The sequence below is a fragment of the Hyperolius riggenbachi genome, chromosome 12, assembly GCF_040937935.1.
Source record: "Hyperolius riggenbachi isolate aHypRig1 chromosome 12, aHypRig1.pri, whole genome shotgun sequence".
Taxonomy (NCBI): Eukaryota; Metazoa; Chordata; class Amphibia; order Anura; family Hyperoliidae; genus Hyperolius; species Hyperolius riggenbachi.
In genome coordinates, this window is record NC_090657.1 from 107,478,711 (window position 1) to 107,504,781 (window position 26,071).

General features: G+C 45.1%; 1 protein-coding gene across 1 annotated transcript in view; it reads right to left on the reverse strand.

The window, feature by feature from the left end:
- NPEPPS (aminopeptidase puromycin sensitive) overlaps positions 1-26,071 on the reverse strand; it is a 159,425-nt gene that overhangs the window by 17,778 nt on the left and 115,576 nt on the right. The window contains exons 10-20 of the mRNA XM_068263069.1: positions 23,247-23,411; positions 20,182-20,286; positions 14,064-14,124; positions 13,822-13,931; positions 13,656-13,719; positions 13,218-13,357; positions 12,321-12,455; positions 11,683-11,902; positions 9,647-9,789; positions 9,509-9,565; positions 4,866-4,973 (exon numbers count right to left, since the gene is read on the reverse strand). Of these exons, the coding sequence (XP_068119170.1) occupies positions 4,866-4,973; positions 9,509-9,565; positions 9,647-9,789; positions 11,683-11,902; positions 12,321-12,455; positions 13,218-13,357; positions 13,656-13,719; positions 13,822-13,931; positions 14,064-14,124; positions 20,182-20,286; positions 23,247-23,411 (1,308 nt within the window). The remainder of the gene's footprint in view (positions 1-4,865; positions 4,974-9,508; positions 9,566-9,646; positions 9,790-11,682; positions 11,903-12,320; positions 12,456-13,217; positions 13,358-13,655; positions 13,720-13,821; positions 13,932-14,063; positions 14,125-20,181; positions 20,287-23,246; positions 23,412-26,071) is intronic.

The following is a 26,071-nucleotide window of genomic DNA, read 5'->3' on the forward strand; positions in this document are numbered from 1 at the left end:
TGTTCCTGCAAAATGCATTCATAGTCTGATATCTGCAGATCTCAATACACACCTTGTTTAACAGACATACATCTGCAGATCTGACAATCATCTGCAAATGTGAAGATACATACTGGTGGAACCGATCTGCAGATGATTGTCTGTCCCAACGTTCATTATATCCCCTCCGAGGCATCGTACAGAGGGGTAAGATGCAATTCGGCTTTCAGCTGTTGCCAAATTACACTGGCGGAAGCTGATTGTGTGTGACGTCACAAGCACCAAGGATGGACGGTCTGCAGTAAGCTCTGCGAGTAACAAGTGCACTGTCATCTGACCCCATCCAGGACAGAGCCAGACCTGTTTACTGGGGGAGGCCATTGCACCACTACATCTGCCACACTAGCTGTACCACCGGCCGAGGAACCGCCCACCGTTCTTCCGGAAATCACTCAATCCGAGATTACTGCAACGGGGATCTGTGAGTAGTAACCAGCTGCTGCATGCAGCTCCAGAGCGCTTCTGCTACAACCTAATCAGCTCTCCTGCCAGTCTCGCTTACCACTAATCCAAGTAGGTGAAACTTTTTCTGATTAATACTCTGCTGCCTAATAGCAGTACTGAACTATTACCACAACTCCAAAAGAAGCATTGACTTACAATCATCAATTGCATAACATTTATTATTATTTATTTATTGTACTTATAAAGCGCCAACATATTACGCAGCGCTGGACATTAGTTTAGGTTACAGACAATATTTAGGGGTGACATACAGCAAAATGACAATACAGGAATACAAGAAAGACCAGATCATGCAGCACAGTATGAGTACAAGGTAATGCTTAGTCAGTCACTGGATGGGAGCATGAAGATTAGGTTCACTCAGATGCATAGCATGGGTTCACAGTAATGGAGGTGCATGATTAGGTAGGACACAAAAAGAGGAGGACCCTGCCCAAAGGCTTACAATCTAGAGGGAGAAGTAGGGACATGAAAGGTAGGGGACCAGAGTTCAGCTGTGGGTTTAGAGCACTTGTGAGGGGTAGTAGGCCAGAGTGAAAAGGTGAGTTTTGAGGGCTTTCTTGAAGATGTTGAAGGAGGGGGCTGCCCTAATGGGCGGAGGTAGAGCGTTCCATAGTGTTGGCGCAGCTCTTGAGAAGTCCTGGACTGGGTGATGCGGGGAGCGGTTAGGAAAAGTTCATTGGAAGAGCGGAGTGAGCGGCTAGGTGTGTACCTCTGAGTAAGATCGGAAATGTAGGTTGGACAGGTTTTGTGGACAGATTTGTAGGTCAGACACAGTCTCTTGAATCTGATTCTGGACTGGATAGGAAGCCAGTGGAGGGATTCAAGGAGGGGATCCGCCGTGGTGGAGCGATGGGAGCAGTGGATAATTCTGGCTGCCACATTCATGATGGACTGCAGGGGGGCTGTTCGGGTCATAGGGAGACCAGAACGCAGGGCATTGCAGTAGTCAAGGCGGGAAATAATGAGGGCATGGATGAGGCATTTTGTGGTTGCAGAGGTCAGGAAAGGGCGAATCTTACAGATGTTATGAAGGTGGAAGTTGCAGGACTTTATGAGGTTTTGGATGTGGGGAGTGAAGGAGAGTGCGGAGTCCAGGGTGACACCCAGACAGCGGGCTTGAGAGGTAGGGCGAATGGTAGTATGGTTAACAGTGACATGCACATCTGGGAGGTTCAGGGATGGTCGGGGTGGGAAGATCATAAATTCCGTTTTGTCTAGATTTAGTTTCAGGAACCTAGCGGACATCCAGAAGGAGATGGCTGATAAGCAGGAGGAGACCTTGTCCATGGTAGTGGTGGATAGGTCAGGGGTGTGGAGGTAGATCTGAGTATCATCTGCATACAGATGATAGTTAAAACCCATGGAGGAGATCACCTGGCCAATGGAAGATGTGTATAGGGTGAACAGTAGGGGGCCAAGGACCGAACTTTGGGGGACTCCCACCGAGAGGTGGTTGGGGGTGGACGAGGACTCATTGAAGGCGGTCGTGAAGGAGCGGTTGGAGAGGTAGGATGAAAGCCATGACAGGGCGAGATCGTGAATGCACTGGAGGGACTGGAGGAGTAGGGGATGATCACTGTGTCAAAAGCTGCTGAAAGGTCAAGGAGGAGGAGAATGGAGTATTTACCTTCAGCTTTAGCTAAGGCAAGGTCATTGACCACTTTGGTGAGAGCAGTTTCGGTTGAGTGGGCAGGCCGAAATCCAGATTGCAGTGGGTCTAGCAGTGAGTTGGTATTGAGGTACTGGGTCAGGCGTCTGTGAACCAAACGCTCAAGGAGTTTTGAGGCAAAGGGGAGGAGGTAGATAGGACGGTAGTTGGGAGGATAGCGAGGGGTCGGGGGAGGATTTCTTGAGCAGGGGTAGTCCAGTGGCCTGCTTGAAGTCTGAGGGGAAGGTGCCTGTGGATAGGGAGAGGTTGAACAGGGTAGTGAGGACTGGGGGCAATTCCGTGAAGTGTGGCTGGAGTAAATCAGAAGGGATGGGGTCAAGGGGGGGGGGGGGGGGGGGAGGGGGAAGTAGTGGTATGGGAAGTCTGCAGTAGGTGGTTGACTTCCTCGGTGGTAGTAGGAGTGAAGGATGTGAGGGGAGGATTGGGTGGAAGAGGAGCTGGTTGGGAGGGGGTGGGAGGTGATGATTGGAGATTGGATATTTCCTGGCGGATGGAGACAATTTTGTTGGTGAAGTAGCTAAATCTGTGGCAGAGAGGGAGGAAACGGAGGGTGGGGGAGGGTTTAAGCAGGGAGCTGAAAGTGGCAAAAAGACGCCTGGGGTTGGAAGCTTGTGCTCCGATGAGCTTGGTAAAGTATTCCTGCTTCACATGAGCAAGGGCAGTGTGGAACTGCAGCAGGTTGGTCTTGTACTGTAGGACATCCTGGTTAAGTCTAGTTTTCCTCCATTTCCATTCAGTGGCACGTGTTTTCCTCTGGAGGTTGCGAGTATGGGTAGTGCGCCAGGGCTGGGTGTTAGGGGGTCGGTTGCGGCGAAATCTTGGTGGAGCAGCTTTCTCTAGGGCTGATGAGAGTTTTTGCGATACTGAGCTGCAGCAAGATTAGGACCGGTTAGGGTGGGGAGCATGGAGGAGAGGGCATGGAGGGGGTCAGCAAGGACGCTAGGGTTGAGCTTGCGTAGGTCTCGCTGCCATCGACCAGGTGGGTTGGCGGGGAGTTTAGAGGTGCCTTCCGTGAGGAGGTTGAAGGTGAAAAGGTGATGGTCTGAGGGTGGAAAGGGTGCGATGTCAAGGTCTGCAATGGTGGTGGATTTAGTGAATATAAGGGTCGAGAGTGTGACCTGCAGTGTGAGTGTGGGTGTTGGTGTGTTGTACTAGTCCAAGTTAGTTGGCAATGGTGAGTAGCCGGGTCACAGCGGAGTTCTTGGCTTCATCGATGGGATTATTGAAATCCCCAAGGATGATGGTGGGGAGGTCAGAGGAGAGGATGTGAGGGAGCCAGGAGGCAAGGTCATCGAGAAATTGTGGGGTGGAGCCCGGAGGGCGGTATAAGACCGCAACAATGGCAGGGAGGGGGTGGTAGAGGCGGATGGTGTGGGCCTCGAATGATGGGTAATACCTCCCTACAATTCACAACAGGAAGCAAGTGACTACACCAAATAACTTTGCTTATCACAGACCAATCAACACTGGGAATTGTGCAATATAACTGCCTTATTGTTTATATTTTTTTTTTTTCCTTTGCAAATTTTTGCATTTTAATTTTTGTTTGTATTAAATATTTTATTATTTTTTATCTTTTTTATGCAGACACCACTTTCTATTTTTCACTGCAGTGTGCATGAGGGAAACGAATGATTGTTGGTTGACTGTAGGATACCATAGATCAATGAAAATCTTATCAATTAAATTATATACATAATTTTGCGATTTTATTATTGATAATCATACGCTAACCATATACAATTAAGTTATTTGTTTTGATTGTGTTTGTGCACAAATAAATGTACTCGATTATTTATTCATTTATTTATATTGATTTTATTCAAATTGCTTGTCACCAGCTAATTATAGCAGAAATCCTAATTTAAGAGCGGTTTGATATCTTAATTAGCCTTACTTAACTTAAACGGGGGAGGGGTAACCCTCAAACCAGCTGCTGAAATATAGATTTAAAGGATACCACAACTGAAATGTGACATAATGAGATAGACATGTCTATGTACAGTGCCTAGCACACAGATAACTATGCTGTGTTCCTTTTTTTCTTTCTCTGCCTGAAAGAGTTAAATATCAGGTATGTAAGTGGCTGACTCAGTCCTGACTCAGACAGGAAGTGACTACAGTGTGACCCTCACTGATAAGAAATTCCAACTATAAAACACTTTCCTAGCAGAAAAATGGCTTCTGAGAGCAAGAAAGAGGTAAAAAAGGGGAATTTCTTATCAGTGAGGGTCACACTGTAGTCACTTCCTGTCTGAGTCAGGACTGAGTCAGCCACTTACATACCTGATATTTAACTCTTTCAGGCAGAGAAAGAAAAAAAGGAACACAGCATAGTTATCTGTGTGCTAGGCACTGTACATACACATGTCTATCTCATTATGTCACATTTCAGTTGTGGTATCCTTTAAAGGCGCAAATACCATACTGTGATTATCCAAATTACACTGTGTTTATCGGCTTTTGTTGCCACCCAAATTACTCACTGAGCGCCACTACAGCCTATAGCAGCGCCCCTTTTACTCATCTGGCGGCTCTCTCCCTCCTTGCTGAATTTTGTACCTCACCACGAGCACAGGTAACAGTGCTTATCCAGCAGGGTTGACACCTTAAGCTATATCTAGTGCCAGCCTCTCAATCCTACTTGCCAGCTTCTTGTAGAGTGATTGCATAAGAACGGTCAACTTACCGAAAGAGAAAAGCTTAGCACCTTCTCGATTAACTCTGAGGGGGAAATGGCTCCTAGAACCCGCTCAATTCTGTTTTTTTCTTCCTGCATGTCAGCTTGTTTATGGAGCTGAAAAAAAGTCAAGACATTTTCAGGCAAGCGGGTTCCACTCAGAGGAACTTTACTGAATAAAATGGCTATTTTTTTTTTTTTTTTTTACAATATTACTTTACACATTTAGTCAGTGTTTGCCCATTATAAACCAGATTTACATTCTGAAATTTATCACAGGTGAGACATCTTTAATGGTACATCACTGCGGAAGGTTTGTGTCTTGCGTGTTACAAAGTAAACAGAAACACCTAGCCTCCCAGAGTGCACTGGGAGGAGAAGAGCGCATAAAACAGTCTAGGGTAAACATCACTGAACGAGCAGGGTTACATACAAATATACAGCAATGTATAGATATAGGAAGAATTTCTGATGCTGAAACCAGGATAATTAAAGACCACCTCCAGCCAAAAAGGTCTGAATGGCAATACATATATGAAGTCTATGCACTGTGTACAGCTAGATGAACATATAATGTTTACATCTGGTACATCATAGTTGATCGAACAGATTCACATTTATATATGTAAGTAGCACTTCCTTATTTCTCCTGAAGCCTTGCTAAAGCATTGTGCCATCCTCTTCAGCCTGGTTCCCTCCCCTGCCCCTCCCTCCCCTGCTCTCCTCCTGCCAGGATCAAATTACTTCTCCTTTCACAGTGTGTAAGAGAGAGAAGAGAAAGGAAAACTACTGCGGCTGTCTGTTTGCTACAATTCTTATTTCAGATGTCTGTCTGCCTAGATTAGATCACATGACATGAGGGGTGGAGTTATGACATTAATCCACCAGCATCCTTAGCACCTATGGTTTGGAAAGAAAAAAAAAAAGGCCAGGGCCCAATTTCAGATTGGGGGCTGGGATTTCAAGACCATATGTGGAATACAGTGCTTGCAAAGGAGATAAAAACAAAGGGAGACCAGGAGCCCAATCTGGTGTATTACCGTAGGTAGCTGGCGTAGGCATATTGCAATAATATAGTTATACTCAAAGTTGGGTTGCAGAGCGAGGCAACCACTCAAACAGCAGGTGGGGAAATGCCATCCCCACTTAGGCCTTTTGTTATGTTGGGTGAAGGTCGCAGCTCCTTAACTATTTAAGGACCGTGGTGATTGCAATCTACGCCCTGTTTTGGTGGGCTCCTGGCTGGCAGGGCGTAGATTTCAATCACCGCCCGCAGTGCACATCCGCCATTTCAGTCGCTACCCACCGATCGCACCGCTCAAAACAGACATCTCTCGCCGCAGCTCACTGGCTCTGCCTGTCTCAATGACGGAAGATCCATGTGAGCTGGTGAGGAGCCGATTTCATTCGCTCCTGGCCGTGTCCATCAATGTAAGCCACTCCCATTGGCTTACATTGATAGACACGGTCAGGAGCCAATGAAAGCGGCTCCTGACCGGCTCACATGACTCTGCCGTCAGACGGCAGAGTCTATGTCAGGAGGATCCCGGTGTGCGGCGGTGACGGCGAGTATGCGTGGGGATTCGTTGGGATTCTTTCATTATTATACCAGCGGTCTCTGGTCCTTAAGGGCGCAGAGACCACTGGTAATTAAGTGGTTAATAGACCATCTGAGGTGGGAAACGGTCCCCTGGTAGGGGCCGTGAGTAGATCACGTAGTAATAGGAGGCGCTCAGGTAGCTCCGATTGACCAATTGTCAATCATTTTTAGAAAGTGTCCAATAAATTGTCTTACCACTACCTAGGCCTACTGAATCTTTAAGGTAGGACCCTACTAACTTTTTATGGTATATTGCTTATCCTATAGAGCTATTTATACTTTTAAGTTATTAACCATTTATACATTGGAGCTACCTGGGCGCCTCCTATTACTACATTATGTGGAATACAGACCCTGGGGGTGAGAAGACCATGTGTGATTTTATACATCTTGGCGACTTATTAGGTTTAAAGCAAACTAATCCCTGCAGTGGCAGGGATGTGACGCAGTGACGAGCACACAAACAGCGCCTAGTAATAGGTAGCTGCAGTGCAGAGAGTCAGCTGAAGGGGGGATGCAGCGGTGGGATGAGACACATACTCACTTGCCGAGGTCTTGTGCACGTGCATTACATATAATGCAAGAACAGGAAGAAGGAAGCAGCAAGTACACATGCTCAGGACCCCAGGAAGCGAGTATGTGTTTCACCCCACTGCTGCGTCCCTCCTCCCCTCCACCTGGCTCTCTATACGGCGACCACCTATTACTAGATGCACCTATCCTGGCTATCTATACTGCAGCCACCTATTCCTGGCTACTTATACTGGGGGTACCTATATCTAACTAGCTATACTGGAGGCACCTATAAGTGGCTACCATACAGGGGAGGTGAGGGAGTGGAGCTCTGTAAAAATGCCAAAGATTTGGAATTGCAGCTATAGTGGCGCTCAGTGAGTAATTTGGGCGCCGTCAAAAGACAGAGCACAAATTACTATAAAAACACTAATTCGGCTGCCAGCAATAGCTGGTTGCCGAATTACAGCTTTCTCCACTATCCATGGCGACCTGAATAGTACTTAACGCCACCAGGACTTTTGCAGAAGCAGGGTGAGCAGTTTTACAGCTTTACCCTGTGCCCAAATCTCCCAGGCTTAATCATATGTATGCAGAGGGAGGGGGGCACATCTAGCTACCATACTGATGTGGGGGTACATTATTTAATGTAAGGTGGCAGCCCGGGTCCAAATAATTGTGTAATACCGTATAGCCTGATATTTTTTTTAAACGGTTATACCGGCCACGAACACCGGCCTCAGATGAGTTCCATCCAGGGCTGTGGAGTCCGAGTCAAAGCAATTTTGGGTACCTGGAGTTGGTGGTTTCATAAACCGAGGAATCAGGTGATTTTTGTACCGACTCCATAGCTCTGGTAGGTTCTTCTACTGTTGGTATTTAATTGTGTATGCGTAACAACCAGAGAAACATCCATGCCCCATCCAGACATGATTTAAAAGCCTGCTTTCAACACATTACATATTTTTTAACAAGACCAACTGTAAAAGTCTGTCTAGAATTACGTTAGAATTAGCATTACAAGTGCTAAATGAACAACCTTTTATCTAATTTTATATTGAATGCCTAGGTTTGGTGGGCACCATGCCAAGCTTAGCAAAAGTTTGCTGGCAAGTTTTCTGCTAACATCTTACTTAAAGGACACCCGAGGTGAAAAACTAAAAACAATTCTTATCTATCCTTCTCCTAAAAATGTTTTTTTAAGCTATACCAGTTTTCTATTTAAATCTACTTTTTTTCATTTTTACTGTTTTACTGTTTTTGCTCAATGACACATTCATTGAAGTATGCCAGAGCTAAAATCTATGAACCATTTTCCCTTTAACCCTTTTTTATCTCTTTCCTGCTCTCAGAAGCCATTTTCTGCTAGGAAAGTGTTTTATAGTTGTAATTTCTTATCAGTGATGTCACACTGTAGTCTGACCCAGTTCTGACTCAGACAGGAACTGCCAACTTACATACCTGATTAACTCTTTCAGGCAGAGAAAGAAAAAAAAGGAACACAGCATAGTTATTTGTGTGCTAGGCACTGTACATATACAGGTCTATCTCATGTCACGTCACCTCGGGTATCCTTTAAGTATTCCATTGAAGCACAGATGACTGCCGATATTCACACACACATTCCTACCTCACTGTTACTAATGTAGAGAATTATTAAAACTAGAAGACTAGGCATGACTAGTGTCAAGACTGCTGATAAAAAGTAAATGTTCGTGCACAACACAACTGGTTCTGTAAAGTGCAGTCAAATCTGCAACTCTTCACTCAGCCCTATTAAGAAGATAACTATGTAAAACTCTCTGGCGATAGGACTCTCATAGGAGTTAAAGGGGCACTATGGTTAAATTCTTCTATTTTAGTCACTTTAATTTGTTTTTGCAGCAATGTTATTGACATTTAATGTGGCTGATTGTTTTTTTTTTTTTACACTGGCAATATCTATTTATTGCAAATGAGTCACATCAGAAGATTTACCTTACTGACGCCACTTCAGCATAATCCATTTCGTTGTAGGAGGCATCTGACCTGTGTTTGCTTTGCCGTTTGCTTCCCCCCCTCTGGTCCGCTCAGTGAGGATTATTCCAACGACTGCACACTTTGTGCAGTTACTGAGATCAGTGCAGCCGCCGTACAGCGCAGAACACAGCAATAGCGCTTGTGTCTGCAATATTACGCAGCGGCTGTGTGCAGAGCGCGCACTTGGTTACCACAGCAACGGACAACAATAGGTGTTCGTCGCTGTGCCAGCTTCAAATAAGGGGTCTTCGGCGTGAAAGTATAGAGCCGTACGGCGCCGTTCTGCAGTTACAGTTGGAATAATCCTCACTGATCAGCCACATTAAATGTCAATAACAATGCTGCAAAAACAAATATTTATGTTAAAGTGACTAAAATAGAAGAATTTAGCCATAGTGCCCCTTTAAGAGCACTGAGAGGCAGAATTTGAGGGAAGCGACTGACTTGCTATGTTCTGTGTATTCATGCAGGAACTGTACTGAGGATGGAGGCTTTTTAGTATTTAGTAATATATACTGACCTTCAACATTACATCCAAGGTTGTGGCATCTCCGTGCTTCAGAACAGTCACATAAACCTACAAGAAAAGAGGGGGTGGGGGTGTTAAAATAGTGACAACTTCACACGGCAATATAAGATATATAGAGGGAGGACTAACTGGGCTTCGCAGATCAGCGCTCAGTGTATTCTTTCCATCTACATGATCCTTAAACCTTCGGCGAGCTTCCTCCAGGGTGGGTTTATGTCCAGCCTTCCCCAACTTGCCCAGAACAAGGCCTCTCAAGAGAGCATCCAAGTGTCCTAAAGATATAAATAATCAGAAACTGCATGCATCGTAAAGTTGCTGCTGCATTTCAAGAGTGAAATGTTACCATCAAGAACCTTAAAGTGAACCAGACACAAAGCACCCTCATGTATTTTACCATATATATCAGTGGGAACATTAGAGAAAACATCTGCACCTGCTCTGTTTTATCCTTCACTGCTCAGTCTGCTTGTCATCAGCCCTGATAAAATCCCTGACTTAGCATTCAGTCTGGCTTTGCTCAGGAATCAATATAGCTGAGTCATTATAGCAGAGCCACAAGGGGGCAGGCTTGGGCTTGAAAAGACATCAAAGAAGAGACTCAGCTATAATAATTCCTGAGCAAATCCAGGCTGAATGTTCAGTTGGAGATTTTATCAGGGCTGATAACAAGCAGGCTAATCAGTGAATGATGAAACAGAGAGCAGGGTATGTGTTTTCTCTAATGATCCCACTGATATCTATGGTAAAATACATGAGGGTGCTTAATATTTGGTTCACTTTAAAGCCTACCTACACATTTTATTACCGGCTCCCTCTAACAAATATTCACTGGAACCCAGTGTCATTTTACTTCTGACTTGGGCACAGCAATGTTTTATACATGCAAGAGATGTTTAGGAGGACCACTCCCCCCCCCCTCCCCTTTCTCCATTCTTAAATATTTGAGCAGACTTTACCTGTTGCATTGGTGAGTTTCTGTTGCTTTTCATTCTCCTTTCACTGATCTTAAAGGGAGGGTTCAGAGAGGGTGGTTAAAAAATAAAAATCAATTTCCACTTACCTGGGGCTTCCTCCAGCCCGTGGCAGGCAGGAGGTGCCCTCGCCGCCGCTCCGCAGGCTCCCGGTGGCCGACCCGACCTGGCCGGCTGCCAGGTCGGGCTCTTCTGCGCTCCAAGGCCTGGCACTTCTGCGTCCCACGCGGGCGCGCTGACGTCATCGGACGTCATCCGGGCTGTACTGCGCAGGCGCAGTACAGCCCGGCGGACGTCCGATGACGTCAGCGCGCCGGCGTGGGACGCAGAAGTGCCGCGTCTTGGAGCGCAGAAGAGCCCGACCTGGCAGCCGGCCAGGTCGGGTCGCCCACCGGGAGCCTGCGGAGCGGCGGCGAGGGCACCTCCTGCCTGCCACGGGCTGGAGGAAGTCCCAGGTAAGTGGAAATTGATTTTTATTTTTTAGCCACCCTCCCTGAACCTCCCCTTTAAAGATGTGTGGTCATGTCACTTAAGGTCTGGCATAGCATAATCCTACCACCTGACATTACAATGTCTAAATAGAGCCCCGAGAGGTTAAAAAAAACGAACAGTTAATCCTCATTCCTATACACAAAAGTTACTATCGTGAGTTATTTTCAATAAACTTCAAAAGAACCTTATTTGAATCCCAAAACGACTGTCTTAAGACCCCCCAGCTATTCAGTAGTGCTTCATGCTAGCGTAACGATGCACCCACTTGCAGTTCTTTATGGTAGGTGCTGTGTCCCTGAATATCAGGGCCTTGCCTCATAGTCAATGACAGCGGAGGATCAGCTGTGGTCAGCCCTGGGCATTGACCTTATCCTCACTGGAGAAGTTGCTGCTACTCTTTTGCTAGTAGACTGATCCCCAAGTTGTTTGCTGTTCTGCACACAATTCCCTGTTTTCTCTTGCTTATTTGTATAGGAAATCACACTGTTCAATGTACTTTATACTGCTGCTGAGATGCCCAGACTAAATCGAAAAGAATTGCCATTTCATTAACATTATGGACACAGTTTTCAAGTGATGATTTGTTTCAAAGCAAGTTGCTGCTGCGTGAGGACATCATTAGCTCCTGCACTCTGCTTGATCAATGCAATTTGTAATTACAATGCATTTATGATTAGAAAATGTGGATCTTCTCAGACCTACCCTCCCCAGGCTTAGGGTCCCAGCCCAAACGTTGCCCAATGGGGGAAAAGACATCTCTGATGAAGCCTTGAATTTCTTCATGAAACTCTGTGTGAGATAAGAGCGTGGACAGGATCCCTAAATTACAGCTCAAGTCGCTCCATACAGTGTAATTTGGTTCATTCACAAAGGCCTCCATGACTTTAAGGACTTCAACTGTGCTAATGATGCCTGCTCGAGCCTGGAGGAAAGATACATATAAATGAGAATAGGCCTACTAGCAGTAAGTGGGTAATCTATATTCATCTTCTTAAAGGAGTGTTTCAAGTAGAAAATAAGATTTGGGAGGCGTTTGTGGAAGTATAAAATCTTACTTCTGTGCCATCATTCTGTAAAAGGGTCATCTTCCCTTCCAGGTTCATCAGCCTCTGATCATCACTACAGAAGTCTATGGAGACTATTAATACAAACATCTCCATATTCCAATACCAGTGCTGGTGGATCATAGATGAGCATGTGCCCAACACTGGGTCGTTCATATGGAAAGATTGCTATACTAGCAATGCAGAGGTAAGATTTGCTTCTGGCCACACTATTCGCACCTCCTGCTTCCATTTCACCTGGGGCTCTCCTTTAAGCTGCGTTTCCTTTGTACTCACCATAGAAAAAAGGTCATTCTGCAGGCCAAGCCTGTCTACAGGTTGCAGGGAGAGATCTCTAATTCCAGGTAGCAAGCTCTCAAGCATAGAAGGGCTATATTGAGTGCGATAGAAACCAACAGTCCCTGGGTTTAACTAGATTAAATAAGGACAGAAAAGCAGTACACCAATTACAAAAGCAAAATGTGATGTGTATGTACAGTTTCCAAAGTATCACTTCCCCACCACCATGCATTAGGGTAAAGTGTGCAGATTCCCAAAAGTATGGAGCACAACTACCCTTTTCAACCCAAAACACCTAACATGACTTGTGCCCTGTGATATATAGAACAGTGTGAACTGCAGCTTGATAGTGACAGTGTATTGGAGTTTATGGTGATCAAACTCCTACAAAATCAGCATAAATCAGATAACTGCAGCGGAGGAGGGAGAGACTGCAGGTAGAAATATAACTTCTATTTAATACACAAGGAATAGTAGCAAAAAAATTCAACAAAGAATAGTGTAAGTGGGTAGATTTCCATAATCAGGAATTGGTTTAGCTTAAAAGGAAATAAATACGGCTTCAGCTTAGCAATATATAAGGACTCCATGATTTATTGTGGGGAAATGAACTAATAGACTCATTTAGTGTATTTATAAGTCCCCATATCGTTTATGTACAATAGCCTTACAGCAAAACAAACAGTACTGTAGTATTTCCACCAGTTTTCCTGTTAGATAAGTAGGACTATACCATTATCCCAGTTGCCGGTGCCAGTTTTCATGTCACACAATGCCGGGTCAGGGGATCTCTCCTCTTCCTTCTTGCCATGCACGAATCTCCAACTAAATAAACATTCACTATCCGCAGCTCAGAAATAAAGGCACGAGACAAGTCAAACATTTCAAGCTTACCTTCACCCACTGGTCTGAGGTCACTCCTTCCACGGTAACTGTCATCTCTGGCTTCTCCATAAGTAATCTTAACTTAGCGGAGGCCGGGGATTCACTGGTGCAGATGCTGATCGGTACCATCCACTGAGGACTCTCCTCACCTGAGCGAGGGCAATAGGAGGATGTTATATGGAGAGAAGGGCTGGAGGCTTACCCGCCAACCTATCATTGGGAGAATAAAGGAGATAAGAGAAATAGGAAGAAAAGAAAGGTAGGATAGCTTTGAGCTGCTCCAGAAAAAGCATACGAGAGACTATAACAACAGTACTGTGCTGGTAAACTGCACAACACTGTCAGCAACCTAAGATCAGGTTGCACTATGAGGGCAGACCACGATTGGGGTCACTAAAAGCCCAGATGGGGTCACTAAAATAGCACAGTAGGCTTGGCAAATCTTACCATGGTGGGGACCACTCGCACAAAACTTCTTCTGAGACAGTTTCAGGACTCGAGAGTCTTCTTTCTGAAGAGAAAAATGAGGCGTATGAGCAAAACATGGTGGCAGGGTGTTCTGACAAGCAAGCTTACACAACATGGCAAAATATTGACCAGACAGCATTCCTACCTGTTCAGCCTCCACATAGATTAAGGGGAACCCCATTTGCGTGGTCCAGGTGCTCATTACAGCAGCGATAGGCTTCCCACTGGCCTGCTCTAGACACTCCCATAGATCCTCTGCAGAAAAGAGTATTCAGTTTACAGCTGTGCCAGATGGAGCTGAGAGGAAGGGAAAAGGGAAGGTAGGTTTGGGTGGAGGCATCACAACAATCACAGGCAGGGTTAACACAACACACAGGTGTGAAGTACCTGTGGCGGCATTCTTTTCCAGGAATTTAGTGAGGTATTGGTTCATTCCCTTACGGAAGTCCTGCAAAGAGAAGACAGGTATATAGTTATTTGGGTTGAAAAAAAAGACATACGTCCATAGAGTTCAACCAGGCAAAATGTACTTTCATTCTGTGTCTATAAAAAAATGAAATGCATTCAAAAGGGTTTTAAACTGACAATACAGGAGACAAACCGTTCTATTTTTTATAAATTATTTTTTGTAGCGGCCACTGCAGGCACACTGAGCACAAGGAAATCAATTCAGTTGGATCAGGACTTTGTTCACATCATGTATGTGGCATTATAATGCAATGCAACAGTGCATATGAAGACGTGCATTGTATAACCTCTTCCACTACAGCTTAATGACAACGTTTAGCGGAGGAACGGGGAGGCTTACAATATGACATTACACATGTTCTCTGTTCTTGCAGTTACAATATCAATATTATTGCTGTTATACTATATTTTAGTATTACATTTATGTACAGCTCAAGTATTGCGTGAATGGCCCCACCCATTGTTTTTTTAAAAGGGCAAGTTCACTGTGCTCAGTTGCATTGCAGAATAAATCTGTATGTGAACTCCCTGCTCATACAAGTCTATAGGACTGTTCACAGTACTGCTTTGTAATGGATCACGTTATTCTAACTCGCTGCATGCAGGCTTTAAATTAACATTGATGTCCAGTCCCCAATGCAGATCACACGCGCTGATGTGCGTTACGCAATGCATCACTGTGAATCCAGCCATAGAGTTTTTTTTCTTTTTAACCAATTTTAAAATTATAGCTGTGTACCATAATCTCTCATATTCCCTTAAATAAGCACTATATTCACTGATGATCACTAATTTTGTTTTCATCTTCTGCACCTGATAAGCTGCATACTTCTGGATTACATTGCACTCAGGTGCCACTTGCCTGTCCTTCCCTGCTCCATGGCAAGTACACGCTGTCAGGCTGATCATTCATCCACCTTCATTGCTTAGCTGCAGAACAATCAAATATACTCTAGGGTCTTGGTTATCCTTCAGTGATGAAGATTTGGCTGATGCCAGATAGGTATGCTTTCGGGTTGCTTGAGACTCCATGTTAAAAATAGGCCCAACTAATACAGTACTGTACCTCACTCTATATACATACCATGAACTCTGTATTAACCACTTGAGGACCACAGTCTTTCTACCCCTTAAGGACCAGAGCCTTTTTCTCCATTCAGACCACTGCAGCTTTCACGGTTTATTGCTCGGTCATACAACCTACCACCTAAATGAATTTTACCTCCTTTTCTTCTCACTAATACAGCTTTTCTTTTGGTGCTATTTGATTGCTGCTGCAAGTTTTAGTTTTTATTATATTCATCAAAAAAGACATGAATTTTGTCAAAAAAATGACTAACTTTCTGTGCTGACATTTTTCAAATAAAGTAAAATTTCCTATACATTTGAGCGCAAAAGTTATTCTGCTACATATCTTTGATAAAAAAAAAAAAAAAAACATTCAGTGTATATTTATTGGATTGGGTAAAAGTTATAGCGTTTACAAACTATGGTGCCAAAAGTGAATTTTCCCATTTTCAAGCATCTTTGACTTTTCTGCCCACTTGTCATGTTTCATGAGGTGCTAAAATTCCAGGATAGTATAAATACCCGCCAAATGACCCCATTTTGGAAAGAAGACATCCCAAAGTATTCACTGAGAGGCATGGTGAGTTCATAGAAGATTTTATTTTTTGTCACAAGTTTCCATTTCTTCTAACTTGCGACAAAAAAAAATTAAATCTGCCACGGACTCACTATGCTCCTCTCTGAATACCTTGAAGGGTCTACTTTCCAAAATGGGGTCATTTGTGGGGTGTGTTTACTGTCCTGGCATTTTGGGGGTGCTAAATTGTAAGCACCCCTGTAAAGCCTAAAGGTGCTCATTGGACTTTGGGCCCCTTAGCACAGTTAGGCTGCAAAAAAGTGCCACACATGTGGTATTGCCGTACTCAGAAGAAGTAGTGTAATGTGTTTTGGGGTGTATTTTTACACATACCCATGCTGAGTGGGAGAAATATCTCTGTAAATGACAATAGTTTGTTTTGTTTTACACACAATTGTCCATTTACAGAGAGATTTCTCCCACTCAGCATGGGTATGTGTAAAAATACACCCCAAAACACATTATACTACTTCTCCTGAGTACGGCGATACCACATGTGTGGCACTTTTTTGCACCCTAACTGCGCTAAGGGGCCCAAAGTCCCCTTCTATGACTTCTATGAACTCGTCATATACCTAACAGAATACCTTGGAGTGTCTTTTTTTTAAAATGGGGTCACTTGTGGGGTTCCTATACCGCCCTGGCATTTTACGGGCGCAAAACCGTGAGTAGTCTGGAAACCAAATGTCTCAAAATGACTGTTCAGGGGTATAAGCATCTGCAAATTTTGATGACAGGTGGTCTATGAGGGGCCGAATTTTGTGGAACCGGTCATAAGCAGGGTGGCCTTTTAGATGACAGGTTGTATTGGGCCTGATCTGATGGATAGTGCTAGGGGGGTGACAGGAGGTGATTGATGGGTGTCTGAGGGGGATCTGAGGGTTTGGCCGAGTGATCAGGAGCCCACACGGGGCAAATTAGGGCTGATGGATAGGTGTGCTAGGGGGTGACAGGTGGTGACAGGAGGTGACTGATGGGTGTCTCAAGGTGTGATTAGTGGGGGGAATAGATCAGTGTTCTCCCCAGAAATTATTTCCAGCTGGGTGGCATGAAAAAGTAGCCGGGTGGGGCGATATGAGGGAATGCAGGGCGGGTGGTTCTTTGCGCAGCTTTGCTCACAGCATAGGAGGTGGTGAGCTGATAACAGTCGGGTGCTCACCAAAACTAGCCGGGTGGAGCACCCGGCTAAAACAGCCTGGGGAGAACACTGTAGATGCAAGTAATGCACTGGCGAGGTGATCAGGGCTGGGGTCTGAGAGAGTGGGCGGGTGATTGGGTGCCCTAGGGGCAGATGGGGTCTAATCTGATGGGTAGCAGTGACAGGGGGTGATTGATGGGTAATTAGTGGGTGTTTAGAGGAGAGAACAGATGCAATGCACTTGGGAGGTGATCTGACTGCGGGTCTGCAGGCGATCGGATGGTGTGGGTGGGTGATCAGATTGCCCGCAAGGGGCAGGTTAGGGACTGATTGATGGGTGGCAGTGACAGGGGGTGATTGATGGGTGATAGGCAGGTGATTGACAGGTGATCAGTGGGTTATTACAGGGAAGAACAGATGTAATTAATGCACTGGCGAATTGATAAGAGGGGGGGGGGTTTGAAGGCAATCTGAGCGTGTGGGCGGGTGATTGGGTGCCCGCAAGGGGCAGATTAGGGTCTGATCTGATAGGCAACAGTGACAGGTGGTGATAGGGGGTGATTGATGGGTAATTAGTGGGTGTTTAGAGAAGATAACATATGTAAACAATACATTTGGGAGGTGATCTGATGTCGGATCTGCGGGCAATCTATTGGTGTGGGTGGGTGATCAGATTGCCCGCAAGGGGCAGGTTAGGGGCCGATTGTTGGGTGGCAGTGACAGGGGGCGACAGGGGGTGATTGATGGGTGATAGGTGATTGGCAGGTGATCAGTGGGTTATAACAGGGAAAAACAGATGTAATTAATACACTGGTGAATTGATAAGGGGGGGGGTCAGAGGGCAATCTGAGCGTGTGGGCGGGTGATTGGGTGCCCGCAAGGGGCAGATTAGGGTCTGATCTAATAGGTAAAAGTGACAGGTGGTGATAGGGGGTGATTGATGGGTAATTAGTGGGTGTTTAGAGGAGAGAATAGATGTAAACAATAGATTTGGGAGGTGATCTGATGTCGGATCTGCGGGCGATCTATTGGTGTGGGTGAATGATCAGATTGCCCGCAAGGGGCAGGTTAGGGGCTGATTGTTGGGTGGCAGTGACAGGGGGTGATTGATTGATGGGTGATTGACAGGTGATCAGGGGGGATAGATGCATACAGTACACAGGGGGGGGGGGGATGGGAGTCTGGGGAGAATCTGAAGGGTGGGCGGGGTGATCAGGAGGGGGATAAAAAAAAGCGTTGACAGATAGTGACAGGGAGTGATTGATGGGTTATTAGGGGGGTGATTGGGTGCAAACAGTGGTCTGGGCAGGGGGGGGGGGTCTGAGGGGTGCTGTGGGCGATCAGGGGGCGGGGGGGGGGCAGATCAGTGTGTTTGGGTGCAGACTAGGGTGGCTGCAGCCTGCCCTGGTGGTCCCTCGGACACTGGGCCCACCAGGGCAGGAGGCAGCTTGTATAATACACTTTGTATACATTACAAAGTGTATTATACACTTTGTAGCAGCAATCGCGGGGTTAACATCCCGTTGGCGCTTCCGTATGGCCGGCGGGATGTTGCGGCGGGTGGGCGGAGCCAGTTGCCGGGGGGAAGCGCGCGTCATCAATGACGCGATCGCTCCCCCGGCATACGAAAAGGACGCAACGCCCTTGGGCGTATTGCGGTCCTTTAGGGATCCACTTTGCCGCCGCCCATCGGCTGTGGGCGGTCGGCAAGTGGTTAAATGTTAACATACAACAGTCATTGAAAGTATATTAACCTTGGAGGGACCATGGAACCAAGTCTTTAAAGTGACCAAGAGATCATGAAATGCAAAGTTTATTAGTTACCCTTGGCTTCCTCCAGCCCCATAAGCATGGATGAGTCCTTTGCCATCCTCCTGTTGCCCTCCGTTCAGCGGTTAACCGCCCCGGTAACTGGCTCAGTCGGCTTCAGTCTGAGTCAGCCGGGAACTTCTGCGCTTAAGTCACTGAGCCGAATACCAGAGCAAATTACTGCTAAAGGGAGGACCACTTTATAATTGGTGATGTCCGGTACACTTTAATCACAGCGGGCCCACAAACAGCCTGAGTAGTTGGCCTTTACCACTGAGTACTGTTGGCGATTTGTGCTGGTTGGTTGAGACTGCTAGTTAGTTGAGTTCCACCTAACAGGGACTCTATTGTAATTATTTTGGGTGGCAGAAAGCCTTTTGGCGGTATACGGTTGTGCCAATTGTGCCTACTCTGCAGCTATTGTAGCCAGGTTGCGGGCAATCTTGAAACTAGGAAGGCTGTTTCTCTGTAAACTAAATGCTTTATTTATTTTATATTTTAATGTTGCCGGGAGACTAGAACACATGAATAACTCTTGCTACATGACTGTTCCTAAGCTTGGCTGAGTTCAGAGCTACTTAAAAGGACAACTGAGGCGAGAAAGATATGGAGGCTGCCATATTTATTTATTTTTAAGCAATACCAGTTGCCTGGCTATTCTGTTGATCCTCTGCCTCGAATACTTTTAGCCATGGATCCTGAACAAGCATGCAGGCGATCAGGCGTTTCTGACATTGTCAGATCTGACAAGATTAGCTGCTTTCTTGTTTCTGGTGTGATTCAGACTCTACTGCAGTCAAATAGACCAGCAGAGTTGCCAGGCAACTGGTGTTTAAAAGGAAATAAATTTGGCAGCCTCCATATCCTCACTGCAGTTGCTCTTTGGCAATAAAATTAATCATATACTGTATATAGCACATCACTTATGTTTGTCCCTCTGCAGGCACCTTCAGTGGGGAGTGTTATGCTGGCTGTGCTTTACAGTTGCAGAACTTTTCAATCATCAAAACATTGTTTGCAAAATCAAACTGACAAACGAAAAAAGATCATTAAGAGCTCTTGCACACTACATGTGATTCCGATTTCGACGCGATTTTACATGCATTTACGATTTTTAATCGGTACTGCATGCTGCAATCTTTCTGCATTTTTCTTCTTGTGTTTATAGCATCCAGGAAATATCAGAATCGCAAATCTGAATCAAAAATCGGATTTGCAGTGTGCCTTACTGTAATTTATAATATATGAAAGGCCTAAGAATTTGGATTTCATTGAATAAAATCAATCATTTTTTAAAACATTCAAATGATTTAGATTTTTTTTTTCTGTGACAGTTGTAAAAATTGACCGTTTAGAAGCCATTTCTTCTACCTTTCATATGATGTACTGTGGAAAAGTCTATCTTAGCCAATCTGCATGATTACAGATTATTTCCTGCCACTCACCTCATCTCCAATGTAGTCATGCAGCATGCGGATCACTGATGCGCCTTTACTGTACGATATGGCATCAAATATTTCATCCACTTCGGAGGGGTGCCCCACGCTGACCTACACAGAAAGCATATACAACGTTTAGTACCTTCAGCTTCCTGTTGAGGGCCCATTTACACTAGGGTAATTAGCGGGCGATTCCAGCTATTCGCCAAAGCGCTAGAGCTTTAAGTGCTAGTGCTATTCTAACCTATGGCAGTAATCTCACTGCCGTGATTGGCGCAGATCGCGGGGGTTTTGTGATTAGTGCCAATCGCAAAACGTGTTACCTGCAGCATTTTTGCTGGGATTCTGGAGTGATCACGGTACAGTGCTTAATAAAGCGCTGATCACTATCACTCTGAATCACGGAAGTGTACAGTGAATTTACTACGCTAATTGCAGTAAAATCACCCGCGCAAAACTAGCGCTATGTTTTGTATTTTTAAGTGTGCCCGGGCCCTAAGAGCTTTTACAAACATTCTTTCTGCGGTTTTACTTCATTTTAACTTTAATAATTAAAAAAAACAAAAACATTATGTTAGTCTACAGCACTGGTGTCAAATGCCAGTCCTAGACGGTCATATTTAGGATGCTAGTGCCAGGGTTTAGGATGGGCTGAGATGTGTTCTACTTGATCAACCACACATTTTCTGATTCAGCTCCATAAATTATAAAAAATAATAATGTATGAGGACTTTGGCCCTTAAGGACTGCAGCACTTTTTGTTCTGCATTGGCCTGAGGAAGCCAGCAAGCACCTACGAAACACGTTGTCTTATTGTGCTTGAACATTTTTTCCAGTTTTAGTCTCATTCCTTCAGGAGCGGTAAGACCAACACTTCCTCTCCTTTTTATTCAGTTTTTTTAATGGTTTTATATATAATGGTCACCTCCACCATTGTCATTACTTGAAGACTGGCGTTTGCCATCCCTGGTCCAAAGTGAGGTGGCATATATCTACACTTGGGCTTAAACTTTAATTTTACAAAAAATGTTATGTCATGGGACAGAAACAAAATTCACTTTGCAAAGCATACTGGGTACCCAGCATGCAAACAATGCCTGTGCAACTGGAGCTTTGCATGTCTGAAGTAAACTGGTGGAAATCTTACCTTGTTTACTCAGATGGGAGAGAGAGAGAGAGGGATGTAGTGTTTCAGTTCAGAGTAAATCAACAAGAATGAAAACGGAAGATTATATTACTACTAACGGATAGGGAACTTCATGTGAAGCTGCAAATGTTAACTATAAAATGTATATGCTGTGTGTCATAATTCTATCACAAAATGTATTAGAAAATGTATTCCTTATTGAAGGAAACGTTTTATTGTATACATACTGTGTACCGCTGCCAGAATGGAGTTGGGAAGGCAACAGGCCACAGTGGCTGTACTCCATCATACTGGATGGGATATACAGTTCAATGTTTGATGCAATTTGGGATCAAGCAAATAACTATTTGTGCAAACGCAGCAGTTTCTGATCACATGCCAGAAGCAGATAACTACAAGGAGCCAGTTCTGGACACTGTGGGTCAGGCTGCAAGCTACTGTTCAGATTTTCTCATCCTGCTGTTCAGAATATAACAGTACATGCACAGAGTGAAGCTCACAGAGAAGACTGCAGCCTAAAGCAATATCAGTGGTACAGGAAGTGACCAGTGTGACTTTAAATCAATACCTGATCAGGGGCTCAGCTCATTATAGAGCTTTCCTACACCAATTAAATGAGAGTGATGACCTGGTGTGTCACAGACACATGGGTCTGTTCAAGTTACATTCCCGGAACAGCCTCAGGTTCTCCCACCAGCTGCTGGCCATGGACTGGATTACAGTTCCTGGTTCATTACTTCTGGTCCCTGATGTTTTTACACACCTGCATCTTATAAGTGTGATGTTATTGTTAGCAGCTCTAAGTTACTAACTTTGGTCAAGCGCCGCTTGTTCTGTTTGCTCCACAATAAAAAAATAAATAAAAAAAAAACTGCTGTTCTGTGCCTGCACAGATTTAGGAAAATTTTAAGCTTTGGAGTTGGCGTTAGAGGTGTATTCTATACATGCGCTGAGAAATTTTGTATTATTTCTATTAAACTTTGCAGCGTATTTTTCTGTATCAAATGGCAAGACATTTTAGGGATGAGCAGCTGAATTTGGATTTTAGACAGAATGGACTGCAGTTGACGTATAAGGTAGAACCTTGGTATTTAACCACTTGCCGACCGCACACTTATACCGTGCGGTGGCAAAGTGGTAGCTGGAGGACCAGCGACGCACATCTGCGTCGCCAGGTGCCTCCCTAATTAATCAGGAAAGGCCGCTCGCGCGAACGGCCGTTTCCTGTTAGATCAAAGAGCGGGTCTCCGTGAATAGCCTGCGAGCCGCTGATCGCGGCTCGCAGACTAAATGTAAACGCAGGAGACATTTGTCTCCTTTGTTTACATTGAACGGCGCTGTTGCTACAGCAGCGCCGTGAGGCAGATCGGCGATCCCCGGCCAATCAGCGGCCGGGGTTCGCCACCATGTAACAGAGGACAGCCTGTCACAGGCTGCACAGGACGGATAGCGTCCTGTGCAGCCCCGATCACCAGGGGTGAGAGGAAGGAGAGGGAGGAGAATTTCGCCGCGGAGGGGGGCTTTGAGGTGCCCCCCCGCAACACCCAGGCAGGCAGGAGCGATCAGACACCCCCTGCACATCATCCCCATAGGGGGGGGGGTGCGATCTGATCGCTCTGCCTGCAACCTGATCTGTGCTGGGGGCTGCAGAGCCCACCCAGCACAGATCATAAAAAAAATACGCTGGTCCTTGAGGACTCAGCCTTTACCCCCCCCTTAAGTGGTTAAGAAAACCGGATATCCTAAGGAAAAGTGATAACGATCTGAACCAGGGATAATTAGCAAGTTGACATTCTAACAATAACCAATAAGCTTTTCCCCGTGTTCTTTTTACAACACTCCATTCATTACAGCCAGATATAGGTGAGAGCCACTATATGTGAAATCTAAAAATCCCCCCTCCTCAATGAAATGCAAAACGGACCTCAATGGGATGGCTATTGTCCAGAGCGTCCAGTTCTTGAGCACGGGTATAATCTGCGGAGACAAACTGTGTCCATATATCATACTCTGGAAAGCAGTGATCCACGCAGAGGTATTCAATCCAGGAGGCAAAACCTTCGTTCAGCCACAAGTGGGTCCACCACTCCTGCCAAGGAAAGACAAGATAAAAGGCAAAGGTCAGAGATTACCTGCTTACATCACCCGCTACTGTCTTATTGCTAGCTGATACACAGAGAATAAATTAACACTTAAAGGAATACTATCGATGTATGCATTTATTTTTAAATGCTGTATGTTGTAGCACACATTAGGACAAGTACTAGGAGCAATTTGATTCCTCACACAGCTGTTCCTCTCAGCTGTAAAATCCTTGTCAGTTTTGGCCTCAGTGTTGGATACAGAATGTATCTAAATACTGAGCTCCCAGAGGGCTAGACCATGTCTCTGCACAGGGGAGTTGCTATCAACTCCTCAGTTTATACCGTATATACTCGGCTAGAAGTCGAGAAATTTAGGACTGACTCAAACTATAAAAGTGGGGGGGTCGCCTTATACTCGAGTCAGTCCTAAATGACCCACTTATAGCAGGGTGGGGGGAGGGCATCGCTCTCTCTCTCCCCCTCTGATGTAGCCATCATGCTGTAACTTTCCCACCTTCCCTTCTTCCCCCGCATCTCCGTGCAAATGTGGGCTGCCTCTCTCTCTCCCCCTCTGTGTAATTAATGTTAGGTGCCCTCGCAGCTGAAGCCGACACTTAAGTTTTATTGCCAGCACGGAATCCTCCCTTCATGCCGCTCTCTGTCCAATAGTACAGCTCGACTCTCGATGTCACATGACAAATGAAGTCACATGACATCGGGAACTGGAGCTGTACTAACGGACAGAGAGCGGCATAAAGTGAGGATTCCGTGCTGGCAATAAAACTTAAGTGTCGGCTTCAGCTGCGAGGGCACCTAACATTAATTACACAGAGGGGGGAGAGAGAGGCAGCCCACATTTGCACGGAGATGCGGGGGAAGAAGGGAAGGTGGGAAAGTTACAGCATGAACGTATGCTGGCAATGGGAACTGTGTCACTTCTGCTGCAGTGATCACTGTGCATCACATCGCACAGAGGGGGGAGAAAGAGGATGGAAGCACATTGCGGGGAAGGGGACAGAAAGAGGCAGCCTTCCCAGCGCATAACATTACAGAGTTGTGCTGGGAGGGAGGGGGGATTTTCAGTGTGTTGCAGGTGATTTAGCACTGAAGGGAGGGATAGAGAGACGCTGGCTGCTGGGGCTCTGGGAATGGTCTATTGTTTAAAGTGGACCTGATCTCAGATCTTTCTCTCTGCTCTAAAAGATATGCAATAGCATAATAACCTTTAAAAGAAAAACGGCTTTTGTGTGCAGATGTATTGGAGAATTTGTATCAGCTGTAGTGTGTCTACTTCCTGTTTTTATGGAAGCAGGCATATTGTTAACATCCTGTGCTTTCAAATGAGCTTATCTGCCTTGTCAGGTGACACAGGAGAGATCAAATTACAGCTTGTGATTAGACACAGATGAGGGGGGATTAGGCAGGCTAAACTCTTAATACATACAGGGTGCATTTCTCTAGGTTTTCTTTATGTCCTGTGCAAGGCTTCAAGTCTACTGTGCAGCCATTAACTTTGCTAGATAGACTTGTACTTGAGTAATTAAATAATTCCAGCTTAAGAGGGTCAAATATTGGGGTCGACTTATACACGAGGTCGACTTGTATCAGAGTATATACGGTAGTTTAATTATCACCTTGCTGAAATAATCTTGTTGATATGGTGGTAAGGGGTTAAAGATTCTAGCAATGTGTGTTTATTATCTTTGCTTCTCTTGACTGATAAAGATACTAATAATGCTAATTGTAGACAGTGGTCAGCCCCTCTCAGCAGCTTGTAAAGTGAATGCAGCCTGGAGCGACTCACCACAAGCAGGCAGCCAGTCTGAGTGTGAACTCAGACTAGTGTTATAGCTAGTTATATTCCAGCAATATTACAGCTCATTTAGTTACCCGTTACCACCTCAGATCAGCCTATTTCTCCTCATGTCTCCTGCATGCTGTGAGTGACACAGTGAAATATATTTGTGAGCTGTGTGACAGAGAAACCAAGCAGCTCAGGGTGACTACTATGAGCTGTGTGAGAAATTAATTTTTAAGCAGGGATAGCGAGAGAGAGACCTGGGTGAATAAATAAAGTGCCCCTAGCGCTAGTGGTAATGTGTACATTAATATAGAGTACTAAAACCTGAACTGAAAATTAAAAGTCAAAATAAGCATACACAAGTCATACTTACCTTCCATGTAGTCTGCTCCTCAGTGTCTTTCTCCTGTCCCGCGTTCCTGTTTGTTCACTGTGATCAAGGGAATTTTCCGTCCTCCATTTTGAAAATGGCCATTACCCATAACAGCTTTCTGGTCAGCACACAGTTAAACTGTAACATAGCCCACTTGAACCATAGGGAAACATGGACATTATCTGGTACATCAGTTTTCCTCTCAGCTATAACTGACAGCAACTGATATTTTACTGACGGCAACTGATATATTTCAGATCTGACAAAATATTGTCAGAACTGGAAGGGATAAAATGGTGAGCTTCTGAGAGGAACTGATGGCAAGGTAACTATGTAATGTTCATTTGAAGTTACCTCATGTGTTTATTTTAAATATTTTTACTCAGTACAGGTTCTCTTTAAACATAAATCACATTTGAACCTGCATTTAGCACCAGCTCCAGCAGGTGAAGCATAAGGACACCTTATACCTGTTCACACTGGATCAATGT